General features: G+C 51.2%; 1 protein-coding gene and 1 long non-coding RNA gene across 3 annotated transcripts; one reads left to right on the top strand and one right to left on the bottom strand.

Annotated features, from left to right (window-relative positions):
• Positions 1-798: 798 nt before the first annotated feature.
• Positions 799-21,702, bottom strand: LOC143436751 (uncharacterized). Its single transcript, XR_013106559.1, has 5 exons — positions 21,425-21,702; positions 19,703-19,818; positions 3,962-4,055; positions 3,290-3,442; positions 799-2,608 (listed from the first exon to the last, which is right to left on the bottom strand). It is a non-coding gene; the product is annotated as an uncharacterized LOC143436751 (long non-coding RNA).
• On the top strand, positions 15,292-20,424 carry Lbhd2 (LBH domain containing 2). Of its 2 annotated transcripts, XM_076921105.1 has the most exons (5): positions 15,292-15,382; positions 16,659-16,799; positions 17,133-17,205; positions 18,791-18,947; positions 20,078-20,424. In XM_076921105.1, exons 3-5 carry the CDS (start codon positions 17,140-17,142, stop codon positions 20,206-20,208), a joined length of 354 nt encoding a protein of 117 aa, XP_076777220.1. In that variant the 5' UTR covers positions 15,292-15,382; positions 16,659-16,799; positions 17,133-17,139; the 3' UTR covers positions 20,209-20,424. The 2 variants fall into 2 exon arrangements, with proteins under 2 accessions (XP_076777220.1, XP_076777219.1); XM_076921104.1 differs by lacking the exon at positions 16,659-16,799 and having other exon boundaries at positions 15,310-15,382.
• Positions 21,703-25,509: the final 3,807 nt, after the last annotated feature.

The raw sequence follows: 25,509 nt of genomic DNA, 5'->3' as shown, positions 1-25,509 counted from the left end.
TTTGGGCTTGGAAAATGCTTTATTTATCTATCACCATAGCAACGCACACAACATCACTGCGAGCTGTAGGATTCATTTTATGGAGAAGGAAGTGTGGTAGAAGGCTCATGCCCATGAAATCCCCTGACTACCACATGCCTCACCGCCGGGCCCATCCTGCGGGGTGTGGTCTATTCCTCCCCAGAAGGCAGTGCGTGCGCGTGGTGCCATTCCCCAAGAGTCCAGGAACCCAGCAGCGGAGGACGCCCTCCTCCTTAACACCAGCTAACACAGGAATTTTGCTTTCCTTCCTGTGACCTTGGGCTAGTGTCCAAGAGAGGAATGTTTCCTTCAGGAAGCTCAGTCACCTTGTGTCACAGTCCAGATGGATTACAGGATTACAGCCGAGGCTGCCCCTCCCCCGCCAGCCCTCCCCGCCCTCCCTGCCCCACCAAACCGACAGGCCTAAGACCCTCAACCTCAACCACCAGGAAGACTGTGAGTTCACCGGGCCAGTCAGGCAGGGGTGGGGATGAGGGGACTCTTGGGCAGATCTGGGAATTTCAGGGAGGCACACCTAACACTTCTTGTTAATAATTCTTACTGCAGAAAAGGAAGAGTGCTCGTTAGAAATGGGCCCTGGCAGGGGTCAGGTCCTCAATGAACAACAGTTCTCTACTCAGCCCTTCAATGCTGAGGAGAAGAGCTGCTAGCGAGCCCCACAGGGAGACAGGGCAGGCGCTGTGGCAGCTGAGTCTGAGGCTTGCTTCCTGCTGGGCAGTTCCACCCACTTGTACACACCTTGTGCAAAGACTCATGATGATGCCAAGCCTTTGGGCTTGTCACAGTCACCAGAGACTGATAGTCAAGTCTGTGGCCGTTGGAGTTAAGAACATGTTTTCCTCTACAGGACAAGGGAGAAGGCTGAAAGGCACAGGGCTAAGTGGTTTGCCTTGCCTCTAGAGATCCTAAACTCCATCTTAAACTCCATCCAAAGTGGGGCTATTCAGGGAAACTCTAGTGTAACTTTAATTTTTTCAAAACCTATTTTTAATGATGGTTCTTAAACAGTTTAACCTCCCTTGTAGCCCACCACCCACCAGAGGTGGTGGGAAAGAAAGGATATGGGGGGTTGGGAGGGAAGCGGGCCTGTTTAGAAAGGTTCTTTGGAACAACTCCCGTCTGTGTTGTCTGGAAATCGGCAGTTCAGTTCACAGGTCAGCAGCGGTAGCTTAATCCACTGGCAAACACTTTACAGAATACACCAGTAGTCCAGTTCGGTAGACTCGGATAGCAAACACGAATCAGCAGTGGTGGCACTACCTAGCAGAGACAGCGAGGTCTCAGGAGGGACCCAGAGGGATGAAGGGACACCAGGAGAAGTTCTTAGCTGTGCGTCTCCCAGGGAAGTGAAGATCAGCAAAGGCTTGAGGCCAACAACCGTTGCACAGCTAGATCTGTAAGCAAGCAGGCTCAGCTTCCATCACTGTCCTTCGAGTCCTGTCTGTACCCTCCAAACATCACATGTCCTCCACGGGTCTTGTCTCACCACGTGTCTTGCCTCAACTCACGCATCATGTCTCAGCTGACATCACTCTGCCAATCACCCGAGTCTGAAAGAGCAGCAAGAAACTGCAGCACAGCACCAGAAGCTTTTTGGTGTGTTTCTCTCTATGGAGTCCCGACAAATGCAGCCCAACTACAAAATGTAAGGCGGACCAATACAAGAATCCTTCATCATCTGTCTTTTCATGTGCTTGCTTTAGCAGAACATCCTTTCACCTGTGTCTGCTTCAGCTAAATGTTCTTTCACGAGTCTGCCTTAGTCTTTCACCTCTGTCCACTTCAGCTAAATGCCCCTTCTCGTGTTTGCCCCAGCAAAACACCATTCAATCAACTTTGCAAAGAACGCTTAGGTTTCCACTTCACACTAGATTCAGTGAGTGTCCAGTAAGACATAAGGGATGTTTTTCCCGGTAGATGACAGTACAGCTTCAGTCTAGGCCCTTCCCCAGGAGCTCCTCTCTCAGACTATGACAACCCTCCATCCAGCCACCCCATGTGACCTGTAGTGGGACCCAGCAGTTGGCCCATCTCATCCTTCCTGACCTCCTGCCCACACCCTGGTAAACAGGCATTTGTATGGCCTTGTCGGTTCTCCTACATAGTGTGACCACTGCTGGGCTGACCCAAGCACATGTACATTTATTGTCTTTGGAAAAACGAAAGCCCAAGTGTCCATATAGGTAGATGGACAGGATAGTCAGGAGGTGGAATTCTAGCCAGGCCTGGTGGTACACACTCGTAATCCCAGCATCACGTGGCAGTTTGAATGAGAAATGTCTCCCACAGTCTTGGGCATTTGAATGTTTTGGTCCCCAGTTGGTGGCACCTTTTGGAGCAGGCTAAAGTGATACAGTCTTACAGGGAAAAGGATCTCACTAGTGCCTGGCCCAGTCTGTTCTTCTCTGCTTCATGCTTGTGATTCAAGGTTCCCGCTCCTGCTGCTGGGACTTCACACTGATGGACTCCTAGCTTATGGGAGCCTTAAGCACCAATGAACTCTTCCTTCTGTAAGTTTCCTTGGTCATGGTGTTTTATCACAGCAATAGAAAAGTAACGAATTCAACTTGAAAAACAGAAATACAGAAGTTCATGGTCATTCTTAGTTATATATAAAGTTCTAGGCCAGCCTGGGTGACAAAAACTGTCCCAGGATATCAAAAATAAACAAATAACAACAATAACAATACACAGAGGAGGGGGAGGGGGAGGGGGAGGGAAAGGGGGGACATAGAATTCCATATAGCCCCCCAAAACAGTGCAAAGTAATTCTTCTAACCAAACCAAGGCTATGGAACATTTGCTCCTGAAATCCTGTCTGGGTATAAGGTACGTTGCAGCCAAGGGACCAAACCACAAGCATGGCATAAAGAAGTAAATATGAACAGGGTGGTAGTGACACATGCCTCAGGTAGATCTCTGAGAGTTCAAGTCCAGCCTGGTCTACAGAGCAAGTTCCAGGACAGCCAGGTCTAGGCAGAGAAACCCTGTCTCAAAAACTAAACCAAAACAAAACAGATAGATCCAAGGAAGGGCTGACTGTGAGGAAAGGCACAGTGGACCTGGAGGGTAAAGAAATGCTTGGCAAACAGGGAGGAGGGAGGTCTCTCTCCTACACTGACAGTGCCACTGTAGGGTAGAGCCAGAAGAGCCCCTGTATAGGACAGGTGCAGATGTGTGAACGATGAAGGCATGGACAAGAACAGACAGACATTACCCAGTAAGAAGGGCTTCTTTCTTCCCATACCTGGTGGGTCCCCAAACTTCTGAGATCCTGGCAGTGACACTCCTAAAGTGTCCTTTGCCAAACTCTCTGGACCACAGCTCTTCCTGAAGGTGTCTGGCCTTCTTGTCAACACCCCAGCTGACCACATTGAAGCCTGAAGTTCAGGAGCACCAGCTATGATCAGACACAAAGAAATGCCCGTGTAACATTTATGTGAAGTTTTTGCAAAAAGGCAGGGAGCTTCGAGGGGGGGGGGTGCAGGGAGAACCTACAGTGTTGCTTGATATGTCAGGTTTAGAAATGGGGACCTCTGAATACCTCTTCTTCGTTCAGCAGTGCAGTGTGGTGGTGCAGAGGCGTGGAGGCAGTGAGCCAATATCATAGTAGCTAGGACCAAACACATAGTCTGCAAAGGCAGAAAGTCTGTTTGGGAAACCCCACCAGTTAGCTGGGGAAAAGGAGTCACGCAGGGGACAGGCTCAGATTAGCGTTTACCAGTGAGTCTTCATGGGGCATCAAACATCCCTGTCAGACAAGGTCCCAGCATGGAACAACTGGCACCATCAGACAAGCCTCTTCCAGAAAGATCAATTTACAGAGAGCTCTATGCCAGAGGGTTAGAGGTAGGGACCACATGGGTGGTGCAGGAAGAAGCTGTTGGTAGCATAGTTGTCACACCCAGGCTCATCTTACCCTCTCTAGCTGCTCCACCTGTGAAGGTGCCTGTGTGGGTACCACCCTGTCTGGGCCAGCTATCTGGTTCAGTAATGTAGGGTTTGATGGGCATCTAGAGGGAAAAAGGGGACAAGAAAGGCATTTATCCTCCAGGCTTCTTCCTTGTCATCGGCACCTGCCAATGTCTAAGAGGTAAAGAGGAGGTGACCCTCTGCTTCTGGATCCCAGTTTCTGCTACCTTCACTTCTTCTGGGTGAGGAAGTCTCGGGCTGGCAGCCCCTCCCCAGGATTTAGACACCCAGTTGTTTGGGATTTGAACTAAGTTGTCCTCTGCAAACATGTTACCAGTTGCTACTGGTTTAGACTGCCCCCTCTATACCCTTTCTCATATCTCCTGGGAAAGCTCACTGCAGCCAGCAAGGTTTCTGGCATCTAACAGCACAAGCCCAGCAATCCTGGAGGCTGCCCACCCTGGACACTTCCGGGCTGTGTGAGGGCTCACCGAGGAGGCCCCCAGCTCCTCCTTGACAAGGGAAAGAGGTTTCTGCAACAGTCTGTGATGCTCCTGGAAACTCACAGTTGCAATCTGTAGCCACAGTGGGCACAGTCCACACAAGATAGTCCTAGAGTCACATAGGGCAGCCGGTGACAGTAACAAGGACAAGACAGGAACAAAAGATGCTGACCAACACAGCCTGACTGCACACACACCCTGGCAGCCTGACCATTTCCACTAACAGTCAGCAGCATCTTCAGAGAAGTTACTGCTGGCTGCCTCCCGACCTTGCTCTGAAACCTTCCATAGCTCCCACTCTCTTGGGGGATGATGGGAGTTCTGAGGCTGCATTTAGGTCAAGGATTTCCATCCCTGGCTGCAAACACCATGAGCTCGATGCTTTGCAGGCTCCACCTCAACCTGCATGAGAACCAAAGGGAGGAGGGAAGGCCTGCCTCACTATCAAAGAGCAAACTGAGGTTTGGAGAGGGAAAGCCATGGCTGGTCTGGAGTTCAGGCAGCCTAGTCCATGGGCTCACCTTCCTCCAGAGCTGCAGGATGGTTTCTTCTCAATGAGGCTAATCTCTGGCCTCATAGGCTCTCTCTGACTGGCACACAGCCTCCTCCTCCACACAGTGTGGATAAGGGATGAGTCTCAGAGGGACAAGCAGTCCGCTCGGAGCACATAGGAGGAGGCGGAGGAGCAGGACCTTTATCTAAGCTTGTGTGTCTAGGAGAGGCCTGAGAGTCCCCAAAGGATACAAGGCTGGCTCAGACTTCCTGTGATATGAACTCTGAGATCCAGGAAGGACAGGATGAGAGCATCCTTGTCTTCTGGCCACCCACTCAGTGTGGTCTCCTATGGGACCATCAGCAGTACCCGGGAACTTGTTAAGTGTAGACCCTAAATCTACTAACCCAGAGTCCTGTGGGGAGGTCAGGGATCCTTTGGTAGATTCAGACTGAGAACCTTGACCTTCCAGCTTATTGCCTGAGCCAACAGGCTCTGGTACAGCTTCCCTCCAGAGCTCCTCTGTCTCCCTGTGAACACACACCTTCCTCCACCTTTCTACCTGTGCTCATTAGCAAACCTTGGTGTGGCAAAGAACCTCAGATGGTTGACTTCAGAGAGGGAGAGGCTGACTGTAGATCATGGCTTTAGGGGACTCAGCCAAGGTCACTTGGTGCTTTAGGCGTGTGGCAACACAGTATGTCATGGAGGTGGTGTGCGGTACACGGTGAAAAAGAAGAGGCGTCTTCACTTCATGGGTCCAAGTACCGAAGCGAGTGACAGGAGGGCCAGGCCCCATGATCTTTGAACCCACACTTCTGCTGGCCTAACGTCTTTACATCATGCTCCAGGGTCCTAACCAGAGCATCACTCCAGGCCCAAGTGAGAACAGAGGGAGTGTCACAGGGACTGGCCAGGGCTGGACATTGTTCCACAGGGGCGAGGGTTAGCAGGTTGTTTCCCATGTTCTCAGTGAATGGAGGCAGTCACTGCCTGTTCTAGTTCGACTTCTACGATGTCAGGAGCTGGAGAGATAGCTCAGCAGTTACGAGCACTGGCTCCTCATCTGAAGGACCTGGATTTGATTCCCAGCACTCACAAGGTTTACAACACCGATAAATGAAGGATTTGACTCCCTCTTCTGCCTTCTGTGTGCATCCAGGCAAGCATATGCTGTACATATACACATGTAAGTAAAAAACCCATACACATAAAGTAAAAATAAGTAAGTCTAAAACGAAGAAAGAAACATTGGCCAGAACCAACCTAGAAGAAAAAAGTTTTTACAACATCTCACAAGTCTCAGATTAGTTTATCATGGAGGGAAGTCAGGGCAGGAGCTCAAGGCAGGAACTGAAACAGAAGCCATGGAAGAATGCTGCTCTCTGGCTGCTCAGTTTGCTTACATAAACAACTTAGAGCCAACTTGCCCAGGGGTGACACCACCTGCAGTAGGTTTGGCCCTCCTATATTAATCCTTAATCAAGAAAATCCCCTCCGTGGGCCATGTGTGGTGGCACACGTCTTTAATCCTAGCACCCAAGAGGCAAAGGCAGGTGGATCTCTGAGTTTGAGGCCAGTCTGGTCTACAGAACAAGCTCCATGACAGCCAGGGCCACACAGAGAGAGAACAAAAGAACATGCTCCACAGACGTAACCACCGGCCAACCGAACGGAGCAATCCTTCAGTTCGGCTTCCCTCTTCCCAGGTGTATCAGTTGACAGCAAAACTAATCAGGACGTGTTACAGGGCTTGAAGATAACTGAAAAGATGTCGTGGGTGTGGTGACCACATCCTTGTCAACCTGGTGACCACATCCATGTCAGCATGGTGGCCACATCAATGTCAACATGGTGACCACATCCATGTCAACATGTTTAGAATGCCCACATCTAGAGTGAACGCTGTGATGGGTGCTATCCGATGGTGCTGCAGTGGGTTGCAGAACAGACTTCTGGAGAAATGATGGCCCAGACTAATGAGTCACCTGTGAGGAGGGGAGGGGCAGGGAAGCTGGCCCTGTTAGGGGAGTGTGTGCTCGGGCCTCTGAAGCATAAATCCCGATAGCACGTCAGTCACACTATGGGCATCTGTTTTTCATGGTTCCTGTGGGATGCCGGGGCCTGGAGGACCCCACCTCTCAGCAGGAGACAAGACCAAGGCAGAAGTGGCTTTGCGCTGCCCCCACCATAGGTCCTTCCTGGGACAGGGAGGGGCAGTATTCCCTACCTGACTGACTTTGGTCACAGGCTTTGCCTCTAAGGTGTGCAGGGAATTTCAAGTGGGGGCTTTTACAGTGCAAACTATGTCAAGGAGAAGAATCAGTTCAACCCCAGGCTGTGATAGTGGCCGGGTCTGGTGTCTGCTCTGGCTCATAGAAAGGGAGAATGCCATAGCTCTCCTGGTAAGCAGAAATGGCCTGGACAACTCAAGTTCAGCTTTCCTAGCTGGTCACTCTGACAAGCTACTCACCCACCCTCTCTGGGAGTTAACAGCTTCCACCCTTAGCACTGCTGGGAGGTCCTCCACCTCTGTTAAGGTGTGGCTGAGCAGTCTCTACTTAATGAAAGGGATTGTGTGCTGGTTTGTATATGCTTGGCCCAGGGAGTGGCACTATTTGGAAGGGTGGACCTGTTGGGGTAGGTGTGTCACTGTGGATGTGGGCTTAAGAAAGCCCTTCACCTTAGCTGCCTGGAAGCCAATATTCTCCTAGTGGACTTCAGATGAAGGTGTAGAACTCTCAGCTCCTCCTGCACCATGCCTGCCTGGATGCTGCCATGCTTCCCCCTTGATGATAATGGACTGAACTCTGAACCTGTAAGCCAGCCCCGATTAAATGTTGTCCTTTATACGACTTGCCTTGGTCATGGTGTCTGCTCACAGCAGTAAAACCCTAACTAAAACAGACAGTCACACCCATTTTTAAAAGACAGACTGGACACTAACAGAGCAAGACATCCACCCACTCCAACCCAAACTCAATCTCTCATTGGGCTCTGGGACCCCAGATAGGTTTTCCCACCTGTTATGCTTAATTTTTTCCTCACAACATGTTGTCCTCACTGGGTTTCATGATTAAGGGAAACCATCTGATACATTCTAGCTAGAGACAAAGCCCGCCACACAGGAAATACTATACTGTCAGGTTGGCCAGAATTTTAGAGTATTCTTCCAGAATATTCCTATATTATACAAACATGCATAAACTGCACACATTTTAAAATAATTACTGTTCATTTATTTAAGATAGACTCTAGAGACTGCCCCAGCCTCTGTGGACATAAGCTGCCATTTAGTAGGGCTGACGGAGGGGACTTCCCAGCTGCAGGCTGGCAGTCACTGCCCAGGGCAGTGTTCTCAGAGAACACTGTGGAGGCTGGGAAGATGGCTCAGTGGTTAAGAGCACTTGAAGCACAGTCATGAGAACCAGAGTTCAAATCCCAACATATGTCTAACAAGTCGTGAGCCAGGCATCCTGTAAACACTCACAACTCCAGCTCCAAAGGGTCCAGCACCCTCTTCTGGCCTCTGCACACTCCAAGAAGACATACACATAAATAAATAAAATACTATTTAAAGAAAGTTCTGGGGGTAAAGCTCATACCATTCCATCATGAGTCAGTCCAGCCAACCCATCAGGATGGGTTGGGATGGGGGACAGCAAAAAGGTTCACCTGACCTTCACCTGGAGACAGAATAGGCACCTCTGCTTGGTGGCCTTGGGTGGCCATGTGTGGACTGTGGGTGGATGGAATGGGGGCAGTAGGGAGGAGAGAATGGGCTGGCCTGATTCTTTTCCAGGCTTCTTGCTGAAGCCAGCAGCAGGAGAGTCCTTGGCTTAGCTGCCACCCTGGAGCCTGGAGGTGACCCTTTACCCCAGGCTCCACATTCAGCCATTCCAAGGTGGGGCCCAGTCCTGTGTCAGGTGCAGGTGTGTCTGACTTCACAGTGCCCACTCCACTGTCATAGGGAGGGAAGATTGTTCCCACCCCCAGCAGGCACCATGGGTCTGATGTGAGGGTTCCAGGCTCTCGGTGTCTCACACACCCTGTTCCGTGCCCTGGGAAACATCTGCTCCTTAACCTCTGGGGCTGCCTCTTGGTAGGTTTCTCTGATTAAAGTAGTTTGTTTTTAAGTTCAGAACTCTAGTGTCAGAAACTTTCTACAGTCAGCTAGTAATTCCTGGCTGGAGAGTTGAAAATCCTAGCTCCGCCAGACTTTCTTCTTGTGGTCACCCTGAGGTACAGGAGTTAACTGTCAGTCCTGGACCTGTCTTCGCATCATATATATGATGGAATATATATATATTCGCATCAGTATATGAGGACAGAATGCAGGACTGTAGGTTTTATAGGGTCCAGTAAAAACATTCCATATCAATACAATAAAATAAAAATAAAAATAAAATAATGATAATAATAATAATAATAATAATAATACAATGCCTTGTATTTTTGTCAGTGATTATCCCGAGTATAGCTGTGTTTTAGCCAAGTGGCCACCAGAGGGCGACAAGAGCAAACCATCCAGGCCCAAAGAAAGCCTACAAACACCCGCAGTTTTCACAGTTTTCCCACCAGTCTCAGAGAAGTCAGAGGATGTCAGAGGAGCTTAGTTCTCACCTTTGGTGGTGCCACTCCGTTGGCATTGTCAGGGAAGCTCAGGGACTGACACGGGTTCCCTCGGATGCACACACAGCCCTACACAAACCTCTGCTGTCATATCAGCTTTGCCTTTCTCTGTGGAGAAGGCCCCAAGTGGGAGCAGGAAAGCCCTAGAATTGGAGACTAAAGGAAAGCTAGGCCCCAAGGTGACTTTGTAGGAAGCCCAGGGCTCTGCCTTGTCTTCACAGACACTCCCTGCCCCCATCCCTTACAGCATAGCACACACCTCAAGGCCCTGAGCATTTCCAGAGAGCTCTAGCAGGACCAAGCCCCAGCAGCTGCAAGTCTCTTGTTAGCTAACACCTTGGATGACAGCTGACACCTTAGGTGGCAGTTGGCAGTTACACCCGCACTAATAAGCAAGGAGAGCAGCTTCTGCCCAGGTGGGAAGGAGGATGGGGGAGGATGGAGTCATGGGAGGGGTGTGTCTGCAGAGTGTTTCCTGCTGTGAGGTTGTGTTTCAGCTGAAGCCACGCAGTGGCCAGTGACCCTGGCAACCTATCATCTGGCATGTGACCCTTTAGTTCCAACCTTTGGGTTCCTGTGCCTGGAGTGGAGGGGCGTGAGTGTATAGGTTTCTAAAAACTGTTCTCCCTAAAGCTCTGGTGGAGCCCTTTGATGTCTCCACATCAGGGTCTGATCCCTAAGTCTCACTCTGCAGGATCTCTGCCACAGTCTTTTCCCTTCTGGTCAGAGCACCAGGTCTCCCAGCACGCAGTCACAGGTGCAGGTCACACCTCTACAGACTCCTCTCACCCCCTCCTCCTCCCCTGGAACTTGGCCAGTGTGCTTCACCTGTCCCATACCCAAGAGATGGAGGCCCTAAAATTTACATCAGTGTAAAGCACATCTTTAAAGACTTATTTTTATGTATAACCACATGTGTGCATATGTGGCGGTGTGCACATGAGCGTGAGTTTCTGTGGAGGTCAGGAGGTGTCCGACTCCCCCAGAGCTGAAGTTACAAGAGGTCATGTCCCACCTGACGGGCCCCTTTTGGTACCAGAACTGGGGTCCTTTGCAAGAAGAGAGGTACCTGCTCCCATTGAGCCGTCTCTCCAGCCCCTAAATGTGCCTTTTTTATGCCAACACTCCTCTCGGTGATTTGTGGCTATTTTTGGATCATCACACCATAAATTTAGATTGATTGATATTTATCTTCATGATTTCGGAAACCAGCACTGAACAATGAATGTTTATTATTTATATTGAATTTTTTCTTAGAGGTTTATTTGTTTTATGTGTACAAGGGTTTTGCTTGAATGTATGTCTGTGCACCATGGGCATGCCTGGTGTCCTCAGAGGACAGAAGAAGGTGTTGGATCCCCCAGAGCTGGAGTTAAGGTCCATTGTGAGCCAAGCCACCATATGGGTGCTCGGAATTGAACCTGGGTCCTCTGCAAGAACAGCAAATGCTTTTAACTGCTGAGCCATCTCTTCAGCCCCGTATATATTATATATGTTCAATAAGTAAAGATTTGGGTTATGAATAAATAGAGAAAAGAATGATAAGTAACAAAAAGGATAAACTATGGAAATAAGAGGTGTAAAGAGAGAGGCAAAAGTGGTTGCTGATGTATGTGATCAGTAATGGAAGGACCACAGATGACTGCATAGAAGGAGGCTGGATCAGCGAATTACTATGTGGCTGGATATTGAGTGGAAAGATGAACACTGGATACAATGTAGAATGATGTAGGATGATTTGCACAGTGCTTAGGCAGCTGTTGGAAACAAGGCAGGTGGCTGTGCTACCATGGTGGATGGATGGAAGAAGGAAGAAGTGCCTGTATAAGGAGGGTAGCTGAGTGGGGATGAATAGATGAACTGTAGATTGTTGGGGGGATGGGCTGGACAGGGATGAAGTCAGCCAGTATGTAGCGAATAAGTCCATAGACAGCAGGTGGACAGCGGGTGACAGGTGAGGCAGACGTGGACGGACTGAGGATAATTAGTACGTTGGTTATGATGGGTCAATTCAAATAGATTAAGTGGGAAGTTGATGGGCGCAGGATTGATGGATAGATCGATCCTGAGTGACGGACAGGAGAATGTCGTCTGGTGGAAGATGAGTGGGTCATGAGAATGAATATATATACACATGCACATACATACATACACACATATATACATATATACACACATACATACACACATATATAAATATACATACACATACATGCATATACATATATACATACATATACATACACATTTGTATACATACATATATACACATGCACGTGCACATACACACATATATATACATACACATACAGATACACACATATACACATACATATTCATATGAATATACATACATATACATACACACATAGATATATCATATACGCATGCATACACATACATATACATCATATACATATATATTATCTGATACAGTGGTGGTCCAACAATTTTTATCTTCACACAAGAGGTACTGGAAACTGGAGATATATATATATATATATATATATATATATATATATATATATATATATATATTTACCTGATACAGTGGGTAGTCCAACAATGGTTACTGTCACAAAAGAGAGGACAGAAACTGATATCTGTTCACTCCATGAGGCTGGGTTCCCCAGCGGCCCTAATCTGGTACTGAAGGCCTGGAGAATTCCTGGGGAGCCACTGGCCTTCAATACTGAAGAAGCCAGGTTCTGATGTCAGCGAAAATGACAACAGCCACACCCTTAGCAGCAGCAAAGTAGAGGAGTTCACCACTGGGCCGTGAAGGTGCTCACACGAAAGCTTTCCCCCTAGAACCTCCTTGTATCTGAGCTACCACCAAAAAGCACAGCGTGCACTAGGGTGGATTTTTTTTTTTTTTTTTTTTTTTTTTTTTTTTTTTTTTTTTTTTTGAGACAGGGTTTCTCTGTGTAGCCCTGGCTGTCCTGGAACTCACTCTGTAGACCAGGCTGGCCTCGAACTCAGAAATCCGCCTGCCTCTGCCTCCCAAGTGCTGGGATTAAAGGCGTGCGCCACCACCGCCCCGGCGGATTTTTTTTTTTTTTTTTTTAAATAAAAAGCTGCTTTTAAGACAAACCCTCACAGATGTGCTTGTCTCTCAGTGGATTCAGATTCTGTTAAGTTTACAACCAAGAGTAGCCATCCTAAATGGCAGTCAAATGGTTGCTAACTGGATGGATGGATAATCATTGAGTGTAGACAGAAGCCGGAGAGTGGGCGGGGTCTGTAGACAGAAGCCGGAGTGGGCGGGGTCTGGGACTGCAGATGAGGTCACGTGGCGAACGAACAGAGAAAGGGTAAATGGTAGATGCCTAATCCTTGGAAAATAGATCCATGAATGTTGACGGGTGGAGGGGGTAGGTAGTGAGGAGACAGGAGCCGACTGGAAGGCAGTACGTGGTGACTAGTAAGTGGGTCAAGGGCAAGCGGATAGTGAGAGACCATTGAAGGAGGACGTCAGGCGAGAACACTAGATGAGGATGTGGCGTTGGCGCTGCCCAGCCGGCTGGGCGGGAGATTTCAGTCGGGGCGGTGTGTGGGGGCAAACAGTGGTGGGTGGGTGCTCAGTGCTGTGTCTCCATCCCCAGTGCCTAGAGCAATGCTGGACACAGAGGTAGAACTCATTTGTAGGAGGAACAGCAGGCCTCACTGACAAAGTGGCAGCTGCTACCTCCACATAAACACCGGGGGTCACACAGCCGCAGAGGCAACTTCTGCATGAGGACCAAATGGAAGACTACCCTGAGCGCCTAGAGATTGGTGACACATACAGCCAATCAGGAACCGTCACTTGGAGGACACATTTGCTTGGGACCAATGGGACGAGGGTGGAGGGTATAAAGGGCGCTCCCCGAGAATTAATGAAGAAGCTTGCCGCAGGGTTCTCACCTGCCCCAGGACCCCGAGCTGTTGGTTTCATGCCACCTCATCCCCAACCGCCAAGAGCCAGTTTGGTCGGGTGGCTGGTGGTCCAAGGCATAAAGTGACACTCATTGGCATTTTCTAGGATAGAAAAGTGGATAAGTGCTTGGACGCTTGGATAGACTTGGATAGAATAGTGAATTATGGCGATAATGGGTGGGTGGATGTCGTGAGAAGGATATTGAACAGATCGACATCTGATAGGTGAGAACAAGGTCAGTGGGTGGATGGATGGTGGTGGAGTGCGGTTTGAATAAATATGGATGAAGACTGATAACTGAAACTGAAATACTTGTGACTGATGGATAGAGGTTAGCAAACAGCTCAGCGACACAGGTAGAAAGCAGACAATGTATTGGCAGTTGAAGTTATGTAAATTGTGAATGACTGCATGAAGCTGTTAGTTGATGGAAACTAGTTACATGCTGGGTAATTCTGGAGAGACAATGAGCGGGCGGTAAAAGAACGTCTGTCACATGTGTGTGATGGTTTGTTATGCTTGGCCCGGGGAGTGGCACTGTTGGGAGGTGTGGCCTTGTTGGAGTAGGTGTGGCCTTGTTGGAGTAGGTGTGGCCTTGTTGGAGTAGGTGTGGCCTTGTTGGAGTAGGTGTGGCCTTGTGGGTGTGGGCTTTAATACACTTGTCCTAGCTACCTGGAAGTCAGAATTCTGCCAGCAGCCTTCAGATAGAGAAAAAGAATTCTTAGCTCCTCCTGCACCACGCCTGCCTAGATGCTGCCATGCTCCCACCTTGATGATAATGGACTGAACCTCTGAATCTGTAAGCCAGTCCCAATTAAATGTTGACCTTATAAGAGTTGCCTTGGTCATGGTGTCTGTTCACAGCAGTAAACCCCTAACTAAGACAATGTGTGTTTCATGGATGTGGACATAGTAGTTGGGTGGGGTATAGTGATAGGGTGTCAACAGTTAATAGATGTTTGTTGGTACTCAGGCTAGGACTATTGGAAAGAAGATGGCTGGATGGCCACTCTAGGTGGCCGGGTGACTAGTGAGGGGTAGATGCTAGATGAAATACTAGGGTAAATATGTGGGGATGTGTGCAGAATGGCCGTGGGTAGGTAGTGGGTGTGTGTGTAGAATGGCCGTGGGTAGGTAGTGGGTGTGTATGCAGAATGGCCGTGGGTAGGTAGTGGGTGTGTGTGTAGAATGGCTGTGTGTAGGTAGTGGGTGCGTGTAAGACATCAGATGGTGACTGGGTGGTACATAGGGAACGGTGGCTGCTCGCTGGAAGGTAATGGTAGACTGACCACTGAACGGAGGTTGGGTTGCTGAACGGTTGGGAACATGGTGATCGGATACCTGGATGCGGGTATTGGTTGCAGGTCTGAGAGGAACAGAGAGCCCACGGCCGGATCTTAGAAGGAGAATTGTGTGGATTATGCGTGTGGGGATGTGGCACTACGGCCTTGGGTGACAGAGTTGTTCACCAGACCAACTGTCCTGGGGTAGAGAATGGGCCTGGGGATCAATATGGGAGACAGAATGCGGGACAATCCTCCAACCTGCCCCACTTCGTATCATTTCCTCCCTCAGTAGCCCGGTTGGAGAAAATCCTCTTCCGACCGACCGACCGCATCTGGCATCTGGCGCCACACAATGCCACACCTCACACTCTAACCTGGGGATTGGGGGAGGAGGTCTGAAGTGGCCAAGACCAGGTTCTGGGGTAGGGTGGTGTCTAGGGAGGTGGAGGCCAGGTCCTTCCAGCGGCCCTGCAGAGGAGAGGGCGGGAGTGTGAATGAGGGGCCGGCTGTGAGCGCGTGTGTGGGCGGAGAGCTCAGAGGAGGACCGAGGGAGGCGAGCTCCGGAGCCAGCGTGGAGTCCCCGCAAGCGCCAGCGGTGAGTGTCGGTGAATGTGCAGAAGGCACAACGCCCCCCTCCCGACCCTCGCCCGCAGGGTTCCGTGCCTCCGAGGTGCACTTTGGCAGCCAGGGGTGGGGAGGAGGGCAAGTGCGGTAAGGAGTTACTGGGAGCGCCCCGAGGAAGGGACGGGTGTGGGTCCCCCCCCCCGGGAACCGAATGCGGGAGCGTGGGAGGGGGGCTCTGGATCAAGCGTGCCTCTACCGCCTGCCGTCCACAACACCTGGCCCTCTGCACCCCTGAGCGGATAGAGGTGTGGGGGGCTCTCGCAGCGGAAGCTTCGGGTACTAGGCAAGGCAGCCTGTGGGCACTTGCCCCATCGTTGCTATCTTGGCTCCTCAGATTTTCCCTGGGACTCTCCTGCTCTCTTCCTCCTTCTCCCTTCACTCTTCAACGCTGTCACCTCTTTGCATGGCCTCTGTGGCCACTCTCCCTCCCTCATTTTCGAATGTCTCTGAGACATCTCTTTGGGTCTCTGTTCCGGGAGGTTCCCAAAACTCTGGAGGTAGGCAGGAACCTAGGGGGTCTCAGAGCTGGGAGCGGTCCACAGGGGATCTCATGGGTTCTGGGACAGAGGACCACTGGGATGACATGGCTGCCTACTGCCAGGGGGATGCCCATCACAGGGTGTGTCACCCTTCTAGACTTCCTTAGGACTCTGGAACTTGAGCGGACTAAGGTGGACATTTGGTAGAAGGACCCTTATTTTCCAGACTAGCAGCTGATCTTGTGGAGGCCCAGGGTTCCTATCTGCCTCCCAGCAGGGTGTCTCAGCCATTCTGCCCTGCTGCTCAGTGCTTCACCTTGGCCCAGTCTCCTTCCAAAGCATAGGCCTGTGGCCCTGGGCTGTGTGTCTAAAATCTGCCAATGCCTGTTAAACCCCACTCATTTCTTGCTCTGGCATGAGCTAGGCCCCAAGAACCCCGCCACCCAACCCCACATTCCTCTACCCTACACTCCACCACCACCCTGCTGCAGTGCTGGGGGGGAATTCTGACGGTGGGCCTATGATTTCTGGCAGGGATTTTTTTCCCTCACTGTGGAAGCTGACCCAGCCTCCCCAAACTGTGCCTGGCTTGGGTAGACATGGCCATATATATGCAGGCAAGATGTCAGCTTCCCTCAGGGCATGGCCTGAGGGTCTGTGGGTGAAGGGGTGTTCTTGGGCAGGAATGGGGCACCTTGGCCTCTGGCTGGCTCAGACTCAGTCCTAGGCACTCCCAGCCTCCTGACGCAAACCTGTTTGGGTCCCCAGGTCTGCTGTGTTCTCTGCTTGCTGTCCATTGCCCCAACACACGAATCTCTTGCAGCCCAAACTGCCTGCTGTCCTTCCCTTAGGGAGGCCTCAGGCCAGCTGACCTTCCTCCAGGAAGTCTTCTTGGCTCTCAAAGCCCAGGTCAATCTCTCCCTGTCTTGCCACATTCACTACAGTCCTGGGCACTGTATGGCAGCTGTCCTGTGCTCTTGAGATCAGCCCGAAGCTGTGGGTACTGGGCCTGGCTAGGCTGAGGTGGGCAGGGTTCCTGGAGGAGGAGGAGGAAGTAAAGGAGGAGGAGGAGGAAGAGAAGGAAGAGGAGGAGGAGGAAGAGAAGGAAGAGGAGAGGGGAGGAGGAGGAGGAGGAGGAGGGGGAGGAAGAGGAGAGGGGAAGAGGAGGAAGAGGAGGAGGAGGAGGAGGACACCAGCACTGGCTGCAGTAAATGCCTCATTTTTACTCTTGTCTTTGTGTAGCAGCAGCATGAGTGCCCCACAGTCAGCTGCACCAGAGAGCCCCACCGAGGGCCCCAGAGGCCCAGCAGGGAAGGTAAGTGACTGAAGGGGCAGGAGACAGGAGGGAGCCAGCCTCAAGCTCTGGCCTGTGACTTCAATATGCTTCTCATCTCTGCCAGCCTCAGTTTACCCTTCCATGTGGAGAGGGATTTGCTATTTCTGTAGAAATTTGGTGGATAAAGCAATTGACAACGAACTGCCCTGGTTTACTTAGCCCTTCTTCTGAACCTCAGGACACCAAAGCTTACTCCCCAAGCACAGGATCACATCATGCTCCCTGTAGGGTAATATAATTTTAAGGTACCCTGAGATTTTTGGAGGGGTCAGGGATGTTGATGCAGCAAGATGTTCAAATCTGTAGTAGGGTGCACTGACACACCTCTGAAATCTCAGCAGTCTAGAGAGTGGGTCAGAGGATCAAGACCAGCCTTGGTTACTTAGTGGGTTTCAGGACAGTCTGAGGTATGAGACACTGTTTCAGAAGTAAAATAAACTGAGGCTCTAGTCCTGCACAGAGAGGCAGGGTCACAGAAAGCAGCCTGAGGTCAACAGAGCCAGTGTAGGAAGAGTGGCCCAGACTCTGGGCTCATGGGTGCAGCTCCTCTGATGGTCTGCTGGCGTGGCCAGCGTACCATAGTGGGTGCCCTCCAGACCGAACTAGTGACTCAGGAACAGAAGTAGACTAGCATGTAGGGGAAAGAGCCAGGATGGGGAAGGAGGCCTGGCTTGGCAAGGCCAGCAGAGTGTCAGCCTCAGGGGGTCCAGCTGTGGGGGCAGGATGCAGTCCCTCCTCTGCTGTCTTCTGAAGTCCTTTGTTTTTCCAATCCATAGATGGCCCAGCCTGGTGACACCTGTTCTCACACCTCAGGGTTACCTGCAGTACTTGGCTAACAGGGTCCTGGGTAGAGTGTGGAAGTGTGTGTGGGAAACCAGTGTCCCTTGGTTCTAAGCAACCATTCAGAGGCAGTGTAACAGTATGCCTGCTCTGTGCCTACCTTCCTGGTGGACTGTGGGCCACTGTGGGAAGGCACATACACTAGGTAGCCATCTTTTCCAGAACTTCAGGAGGTCACAGAGGTGGGGCAGTGCAGACAAGTCAGGACCTCAGGGACCGAGGGATGGAGCTGTGTGAGGCAGCCTCGGCCTTGAAAAGCCTTGAATGGGAGGTGGAGTTGCTGAGGGCACCCAGAGGGCGTGTGGGCACTGAACAATGAGGGAGAGCCAGCTCTGATTGCCATGGCAACATCTTCCTAGCTCCTTGGCCTGCCAAGTGGAGGGAGGAGGCCAAGGACCCAGCAGGGAAGCCCCAAAAAGGAACTGTGCTGGCTTCCAGGTACAGGAAGCAGCTGGAGTGCTCACTCCTGGGCTTCCTACTGAGAAACTGGTCTCTACCATCTTAGGTTCTGTCTGTAAAATGGGCTTCTTTGGGTCTAAGTCCAGGTGAGTCCTACGGTGTTCCCGGGTGCCTATTCCCCAGTGGTGGGACAAGACAGGACTGTTCACTCTGCCTGTTCTTGGCCTTCCTAGTAGAGCAGGACAGAGGGCAGAAGAGGCAGAGCCAGCAATGCCAGCAGTCCATGGCCCAGTATTACCCTGATCCTTCCCCACTCTCTCTATAGGCTGCAGTAGGTGTCCGGGAGAAGGGCCCTCGGCTCTGTCAGCGACTGCCTTCTATTGTGGTGGAACCCACTGAAGCGGAAACTGTGGAAAGTGGGGAGCTGCGCTGGCCACCCGAGGGTATCCAGAGGGGCACCCCTCAGATCCAGGCTGCTGCTGGTGAGAGGATAGCACCCACTTCCTGTCTGTTTGCAGTAGGCGTGGGACCCCTTCACTAGATCACACCCCAGCACCTAGAGCATCTGCCCAGGGCCTGGACTCTGCCTCACCTTCACCCACTCCTCCGGCTACTGCCCTTCCTCCCAGCTGTATCTGTCCCCTTAATGCACACCTGTGACTCCAGGCCTGGCCCCTGAGAGGGGCACAGTCACTCTCCTACTGCCCAGTCTGCTATCTGTTCTCCCTCCTTCCCTGACTTGAAGAACTTACATTGCCCACAAGGACCTAGAGGGCCAGGGTACGGGAGCTCATTTGGGAAGAGGGGTTCCTCAAGGCTTGGCAGTAGGTGCCAGGGTGAAAGACTAGAGCTTCAAGAAAAAGGTGGGACAGGAGTGGTCAGTCCTCAGAGCCCCCAGAGTGGCTCATAAGTCACTGAAAGCTACAGGCATGAGGGCTGAGCTGTACCCTGGGAATCTTTATTCCCAGAAGCCCGTGGAGGGTCTCTGTTCTTGTGAGGCACTGAGTTCAGCTACCATGACGGTTGCTCAGAACCACGCAAACCTTCTTCCTCTCCCCAGACCTCAGCCTCTGGGGTAGTCCTTATAATAGTCTTTATGCAGCTCGGCCCTGAAGGGGTCTATACCCATGGCCCCCATTTCTGTTCAAAGCTCTCTCAGGCCAGCATCAGAGACAGGTAACCACTGAGGTGTGGGCTGTGGGGAGCCCCTCCGGCTGCTACATTCTCTCTGCCGTACCTTTCCCTGAAGCACGGGGCAGGGTGGTGGAGGGCTGCTTCTGCTTCCTGAGCTGGGCTTCATTCTCCTTCTCTCCCCGAAACAAGGGTGTGATCATCCCCTCCTTCCAATCAGCCCTGGGGAAGAAGTGGTTAATTGATCCAGACTTCTGCCAAAGGCTCCCCTTAGATTCCCCCAGGATCAATCCAGCCACAGCTCATCACCAATATTTGATGATGAGCTGTGATTATTATGATAAATTATGATAAAAGATTATGATTATGATAAAAGATTATAAATTATGATAATTATGATTATTATGATAAAAGAAATTATGATGATAATTTCTTTGGTGTTATGTTTAGTTTTTGCGTTTGTTTCTTTGCTTGTTTCCAGCTCCTTCCCCAAGTCCACCCGGAGCACCAGAGACGGAAGCAGACGCCGACATCACTGAGGGTGTCAGCTCTGAGCACCAGGCATTCCCTGGTCCAGTAACAGATACGGGTAGGGCAGGCTCTGCTCTCTGACCACTGAGAGGACCTCCATCCCAGGATGACTGGCTGATTCACAGAAAAGGCTGGGCCCACCCAGGAAACCCAACTCACCAAGCTTCCTGTCTGGCTAGGTGTGGCCAGGACCCTGGTCCCTGCCTTTGTGCTCCATGGCCCAGATCTGGAATATAACCCTCTTTGTTCAGTGGTTTGATGCAGAAATAAAGGCATCCTTCCTGGTGGCTATGGGCACCTTGGTGGGCATTTGAGCTGCTGGGCACAAGTTTGCCTCTACCAGTGGCATTCTAGTCTCTCCTAGGCTGGGCAAGTCAGAGTGCCGGATGGTAAGCACTTGGTGCTTGGCGCTCAGCCCGGGTTGGGAATGGCGGGCTGGGTAGGGCCAGAAGGCTATTTACACTGTGTCTGCCTAGGGACCCTCTCTCTACTCTTCCTCACCTAGACTGCCTATGGCCACTCTTCCTGGTCCTGCATCCTGTGTACAATAGGGCACCAGGGTGGTACCTGAGGTGAGGGTTCTTCTTCCAGCCCAGACTTTATTAATTCCTTGCAAAAGCTCCATTTTACAGATGGGGAAATTTAGGTTCAAAATGAGGTGCCCTGGACCAATTTTGCCCAAGGCTATGGAGGCACCCTCAAGCTGGCTACAGTACCTATATGTGACCTTGGGTGGGCAAGCTCCTCCTCTTACCTTGAATGATGGATGGTCTTGTCATCAGGGCTTCGGGAGAAAAGCTGACCGTGCCTAGGGCTCCCTCTTAAGGTGTACTGCCCTCCCCCCACCCCCTTTTGGCCAAGCCTGAGGAAGTTCAGGGCCTAGCCACTAGGAAGTTTCCATAAGGTTAGCTCCACAAAGCCCTCAGGCTGAGGCCCCACCATGGGTGAACTGGTAGGGCTGTGGGAGACACAGGCCTTCTGTTCTCTCCTGGCCTCCTTGCTAACCTCCATAATGAATAAAGCAACTTCTCCAGCCCGCCTTCCTTCTAAATATAGCCTGGCCCCCAAACGCCAGAGGTGGGAGGAGAGGTGTGGAAGTTCGTCTGGAAGTCTGCTTTAAATTTAAAACCGTGGGTGCTCTGGGTCCAGGATGTCTCCATAGGTCCTTCCCGGGTTCACGGGTTAGAAGTGTTGTTGTGCTAGAACCGCCCTGTCCCCAGCCCTTCTTGTGGGTTTTGAGCAAGGGCAGTGAGACTAGGAAATGGGGAGGGAGTGTGGGGATCCTCCAGGGGCTGACCTTTGGCAGGAAGTGCTGTTCACATCGGGACGCAGAGCAGAACGTGGAATTGCGCCACCTCTCTCCCCGGCACAATTACGCCCAATGAAACAGGGTTCCAACAGAAGACAAGTCCAGGGTCCTTGTGTGTGTGGGGGTGTCCTGCCTGGGACCCAAGCCCAGGCTTTCTCCGTGGTCTACCAGGGTAGCCCCAGAGTAGTAATGGCCCGTTCCAAAGGTTCGAGAGCTAGAGGGGGCATGGAGAGTCGGATCTCTGCCCACTCCTCCCCAAACAGTGGGACAGAGCCTGGGTGGAGCCAGAGCGGACGCCACACCCACTTAGCAGCCCAGCCCAGCCCAGCCCAGCCCAGCCCCTCCTTAGCACATAGGAGGCCTAAAATCTCCCTGCGGCTCCCCCTAGCGCCCGCCGGGGTTAGTACATAAAACGGCAGACGCCACCGTCTGGTGCTTAGATCCACCAGCAGGCTGCAAATTGGCCTCAGAGAGAGTGTGGACCCACTCCGACCCCACTCCCTCCAGACACCACAGCTGCCAGGAACAGAGGGTGAACTCCGCCTTCCTAGTCTTAGAATGGGTTCCAATCTGCGCCCCTTAGCATCCTGGGCAAAAAAGACCCTTAGACAGGCAAACATCTGTGGAGGGTCCTTCCTGCTCTTGCCTACCTAGAAGCCAGGTCCTCAGGTGAGATGAACTCACAGCATCCCAGTAACAGCATCCCAGTAACAATCCTAAGAGTAAATAAGGCTTAGAGACAAAGATGCCTTTCCCAAGGTCGTGGGGAGCTAGAGGTAAAGTTCGGTGTCCTAGCTATGCCTCTCCCTCTTAGCTGCCCCCTGCACGACCCTCAGCTGACCTCAATTTGACTGCCCTAGTGCCTGGGCTTCTCTTAGACTATGCTGGGACTTTTCCGCTGGGATTTTACTGAAAAAGCCAAGGGAAAGCAGCATGGAAAAATAGAAGAAGCTGCTTGGTGTGATGGCACATCCTGTAGTCCCAACACTTGGGAGATGAAAGCAGAAGCAGGAATTTAAGGTCATCCTAAAGTACATAGAAAGTTCAAGGCCAGCCAACTTGGAATCGAAGTGTCGGCTCAGCGGTTAAGTGCACCATCTGCTCTTCCACAGGACTAAGCCCGGTTCCCAGCACTCACATGGTGGCTCACAACCGTCTGTAATTTCTTTCCCAGAGGATATGACACCAAGAAAGCACAGACATACATGTAGGCAAATCACTCGTGCACATAAAAAGTAGACAAATTAAGGCTGGAGAGATGGCTCAGTGGTTAAGAGCGCCTGAGACTTTAGCAGAGGCTCAGGGATAATTCTCCTGGTTCTGGGTATTAGATTTATGAGGCAGGATAGAGACAGAGATCGGAAAGAGACCAGAGTCTCCCTGCTTGGACATCTGAAGCTAGACTTCAGGCAATTTGAACCTGAAGATCCCAAGACTCTCATGTGACTTGGAGATAGTCTTGGTCTCTCCAGTTGACTCTGTGGTGATGGGTAGGTCCCTGAGCCCAGTGTAGTCTCCTGAGAGGAAGCCAATAGGCAGGCCAGGCTGGGCTGAGGGGAAAGGTTCACCTGGGCACCTCTTGGGCTTAGATTGGTAGTTCCACCTAGGGAACCTAAGACTTATTCTTACTGAAGAAGTGATTAGCTGGAGGGCATCCTGGAGGTGGTGCTGATGACGTCTGTCTGACTTAACCTATCTCCAAACAGCATGGGGTGATGTGGTGTGCCTGGCATCATCAAATTTATTATTTATATGTTGAACCCTAAGCTCCAGAACCTGAGGATGTGACCTTATATGAAGATAGGGTCCTTTAAAAGCTAATCAGCTAAACTCAGGTCACGCGGGGGGGGGGTGGTGGTGGTGGTGTATAGCTAAGTTGTTATGTCGGCTCCAAGAAGAGGATGCAGAGACACAGCTCCACCTTCACCAGCCTTAAGACTCTTAGTCTTTTACAGACCCAACTTATGCTAAACTGAGACTTGTGGCTTAAATGAAGAAAAGAATTTTAGGACTAGTCAGTCTGAAGTAGAGTTGGAGATTTTTATTAAAGATACTTTAACGTAGGATTATACGTGAGGAGAAAGAGAAAGACTTGCTTAATGGAGGACATGTTGGGAGACTAACAGAAAGCAAGACATACCCATGTGAGAATTCAGCCTGCTCAGGGGCTCAGCAGTGAACTAAGCAGTTCCGGTCTTAGCCATAAATCCCTGGTTTCCGTGACTCTCGAGTTAACATCTCTGAGGTTACCAAGAAAAGTGTTATTTTTCTCCATTTCTCTCTCTTCTGATAAATTAGTGGTGGTGATGGAGATGTCTTGTATGCAATTATAATTTGATGAGCTTTCTCCAGGAGTTTAGTACACATCCTTCTCTGTAAGTGAGGGGTTTCGGTGCAATTCCTAGGAAAGCAGAAGGCTGTGGCTGGCGGGGAAGAAAGGCTGTGTGCAGGGTTGATCGTACAGGATCCTTGCTTGTTGCTGAGGTATTTCAACCAGAGGAGCTCTTTTATTTCCCATGTTCCCACACTGCTCCACCCTTCTATCTTGTCTCAGTCAGAGAGCTTACCTAGCATGCTGTCTTAGGGTTTTACTTCTGTGAACAGACACCATGACCAAGGCAACTCTTAAAGGGACAATATTTAATTGGGGCTGGCTTTCAGGTTCAGTCCATTATTATCAAGGTGGGAGTATGGCAACATCCAGGCAGGCATGGAGCAGGAGGAGCTGAGAGTTCTACATCTTCATCTGAAGGCTGCTACCAAAACACTGACTTTCAGGCAGCTAGGATGAGGATCTTAAAGCCCACACCCACAGTGACACGCCTACTCCAACAAGGCCACACCTACTCCAACAAGGCCACACCTACTCCAATAAGGCCACACCTACTCCAATAAGGCCACACCTACTCCAAACAAGGCCACACCCACTCCAACAAGGCCACACCCACTCCAATAAGGCCACACCTACTCCAACAAGGCCACACCTACTTCCACAGGGCCACACCTTCTAAAAGTGCCACTTCCTGGGCTGAGCATATACAAACCATCACACCCCACATGGAATAAAAAAGAGAAAACTGGACAGACCCATACAGAGGAAAGAACACATAAAAAAGGAATAGTCATGATGGCACGTGCCTTTAATCCAATTTCTGTGCATTCAAAGCCAGCCTGGTGGTCTACATAGTGAGCTAAAGGACATCAAGGAATACATAGTGGAACCGTCTCCAGAAGAAGTAGAAGAAGAGGAGGAAGGGGAGGACAGGGAGGAAGAGGAGGGGGAGGAGGGGAGGGGAGGAGGAAGAGAAAGGTAGCCTCAGAAGAATCAAGACCTTAGCCCTCAGGTCCCCCAAACCGGGAGAGTATACCTTGTGTTCTCACAGGCCAGTACCAAGTATATACTATACCCAGGTGCAGGGCGGGGCCGTACTGAATCTGTCCTTGGATTTCCCCCGAGTTTCTTTCCTAAGACGCTGACTGTGGAATCCCCCTGAAATCGGGAAAGGTGCCTCTTCCTCTGAAGACTCCATGGCCCTCCCCACAGAAAGCCTCTCCTCTGTGAAGGCAGAAGGCCGGAGTTCCAAAGCTGTCACAACAGCCCCCTCCTCCACACTGTTCAGGCTGAGGCTGCCTAGAAGGCTGCCTGTCCTTCCTGAGTGTGAGCCCCTGGGTCCCTCGGGCCCTCTCCTACCAGCACTCAGGAGCAGTGTATGGCTCACACCTGGTCCTCCAGGCGTCACAGAAAACTTCCCTAACAGGTCTTGGTATCCGCTCTCTGCTTCTCAGCTCTGGCAGGCATGGGGGTCACTGCAGTGAACTTCCTAGACTGGCCTGAAGCTGCAGCCCTTCCCTGGAGGGCGGAGTGTTTCTGGGCTTGGGCACCAGAGGGTGAAAGCCTCTCAACAGGCAACGGTCAGGGTCTGACCATCCTCAGTGGTCCCCAACAGCTCCTGCCCCCACTGCTGCATCATCCTCCCCTAACCCCACCCCACTAACCTCTCCTCCCCTAATCTCCACCTCCTCAGCGTCCTTTAAGGCCCTCCCTAGCCTCCCCTCCCAAGTCTCTCCCTGTC

The sequence above is a fragment of the Arvicanthis niloticus genome, chromosome 23 (genome assembly GCF_011762505.2).
Source record: "Arvicanthis niloticus isolate mArvNil1 chromosome 23, mArvNil1.pat.X, whole genome shotgun sequence".
NCBI lineage: Eukaryota > Metazoa > Chordata > Mammalia > Rodentia > Muridae > Arvicanthis > Arvicanthis niloticus.
Note: the sequence above shows the minus strand (reverse complement) of the source record. Positions and strands in the feature narration are given on the sequence as shown.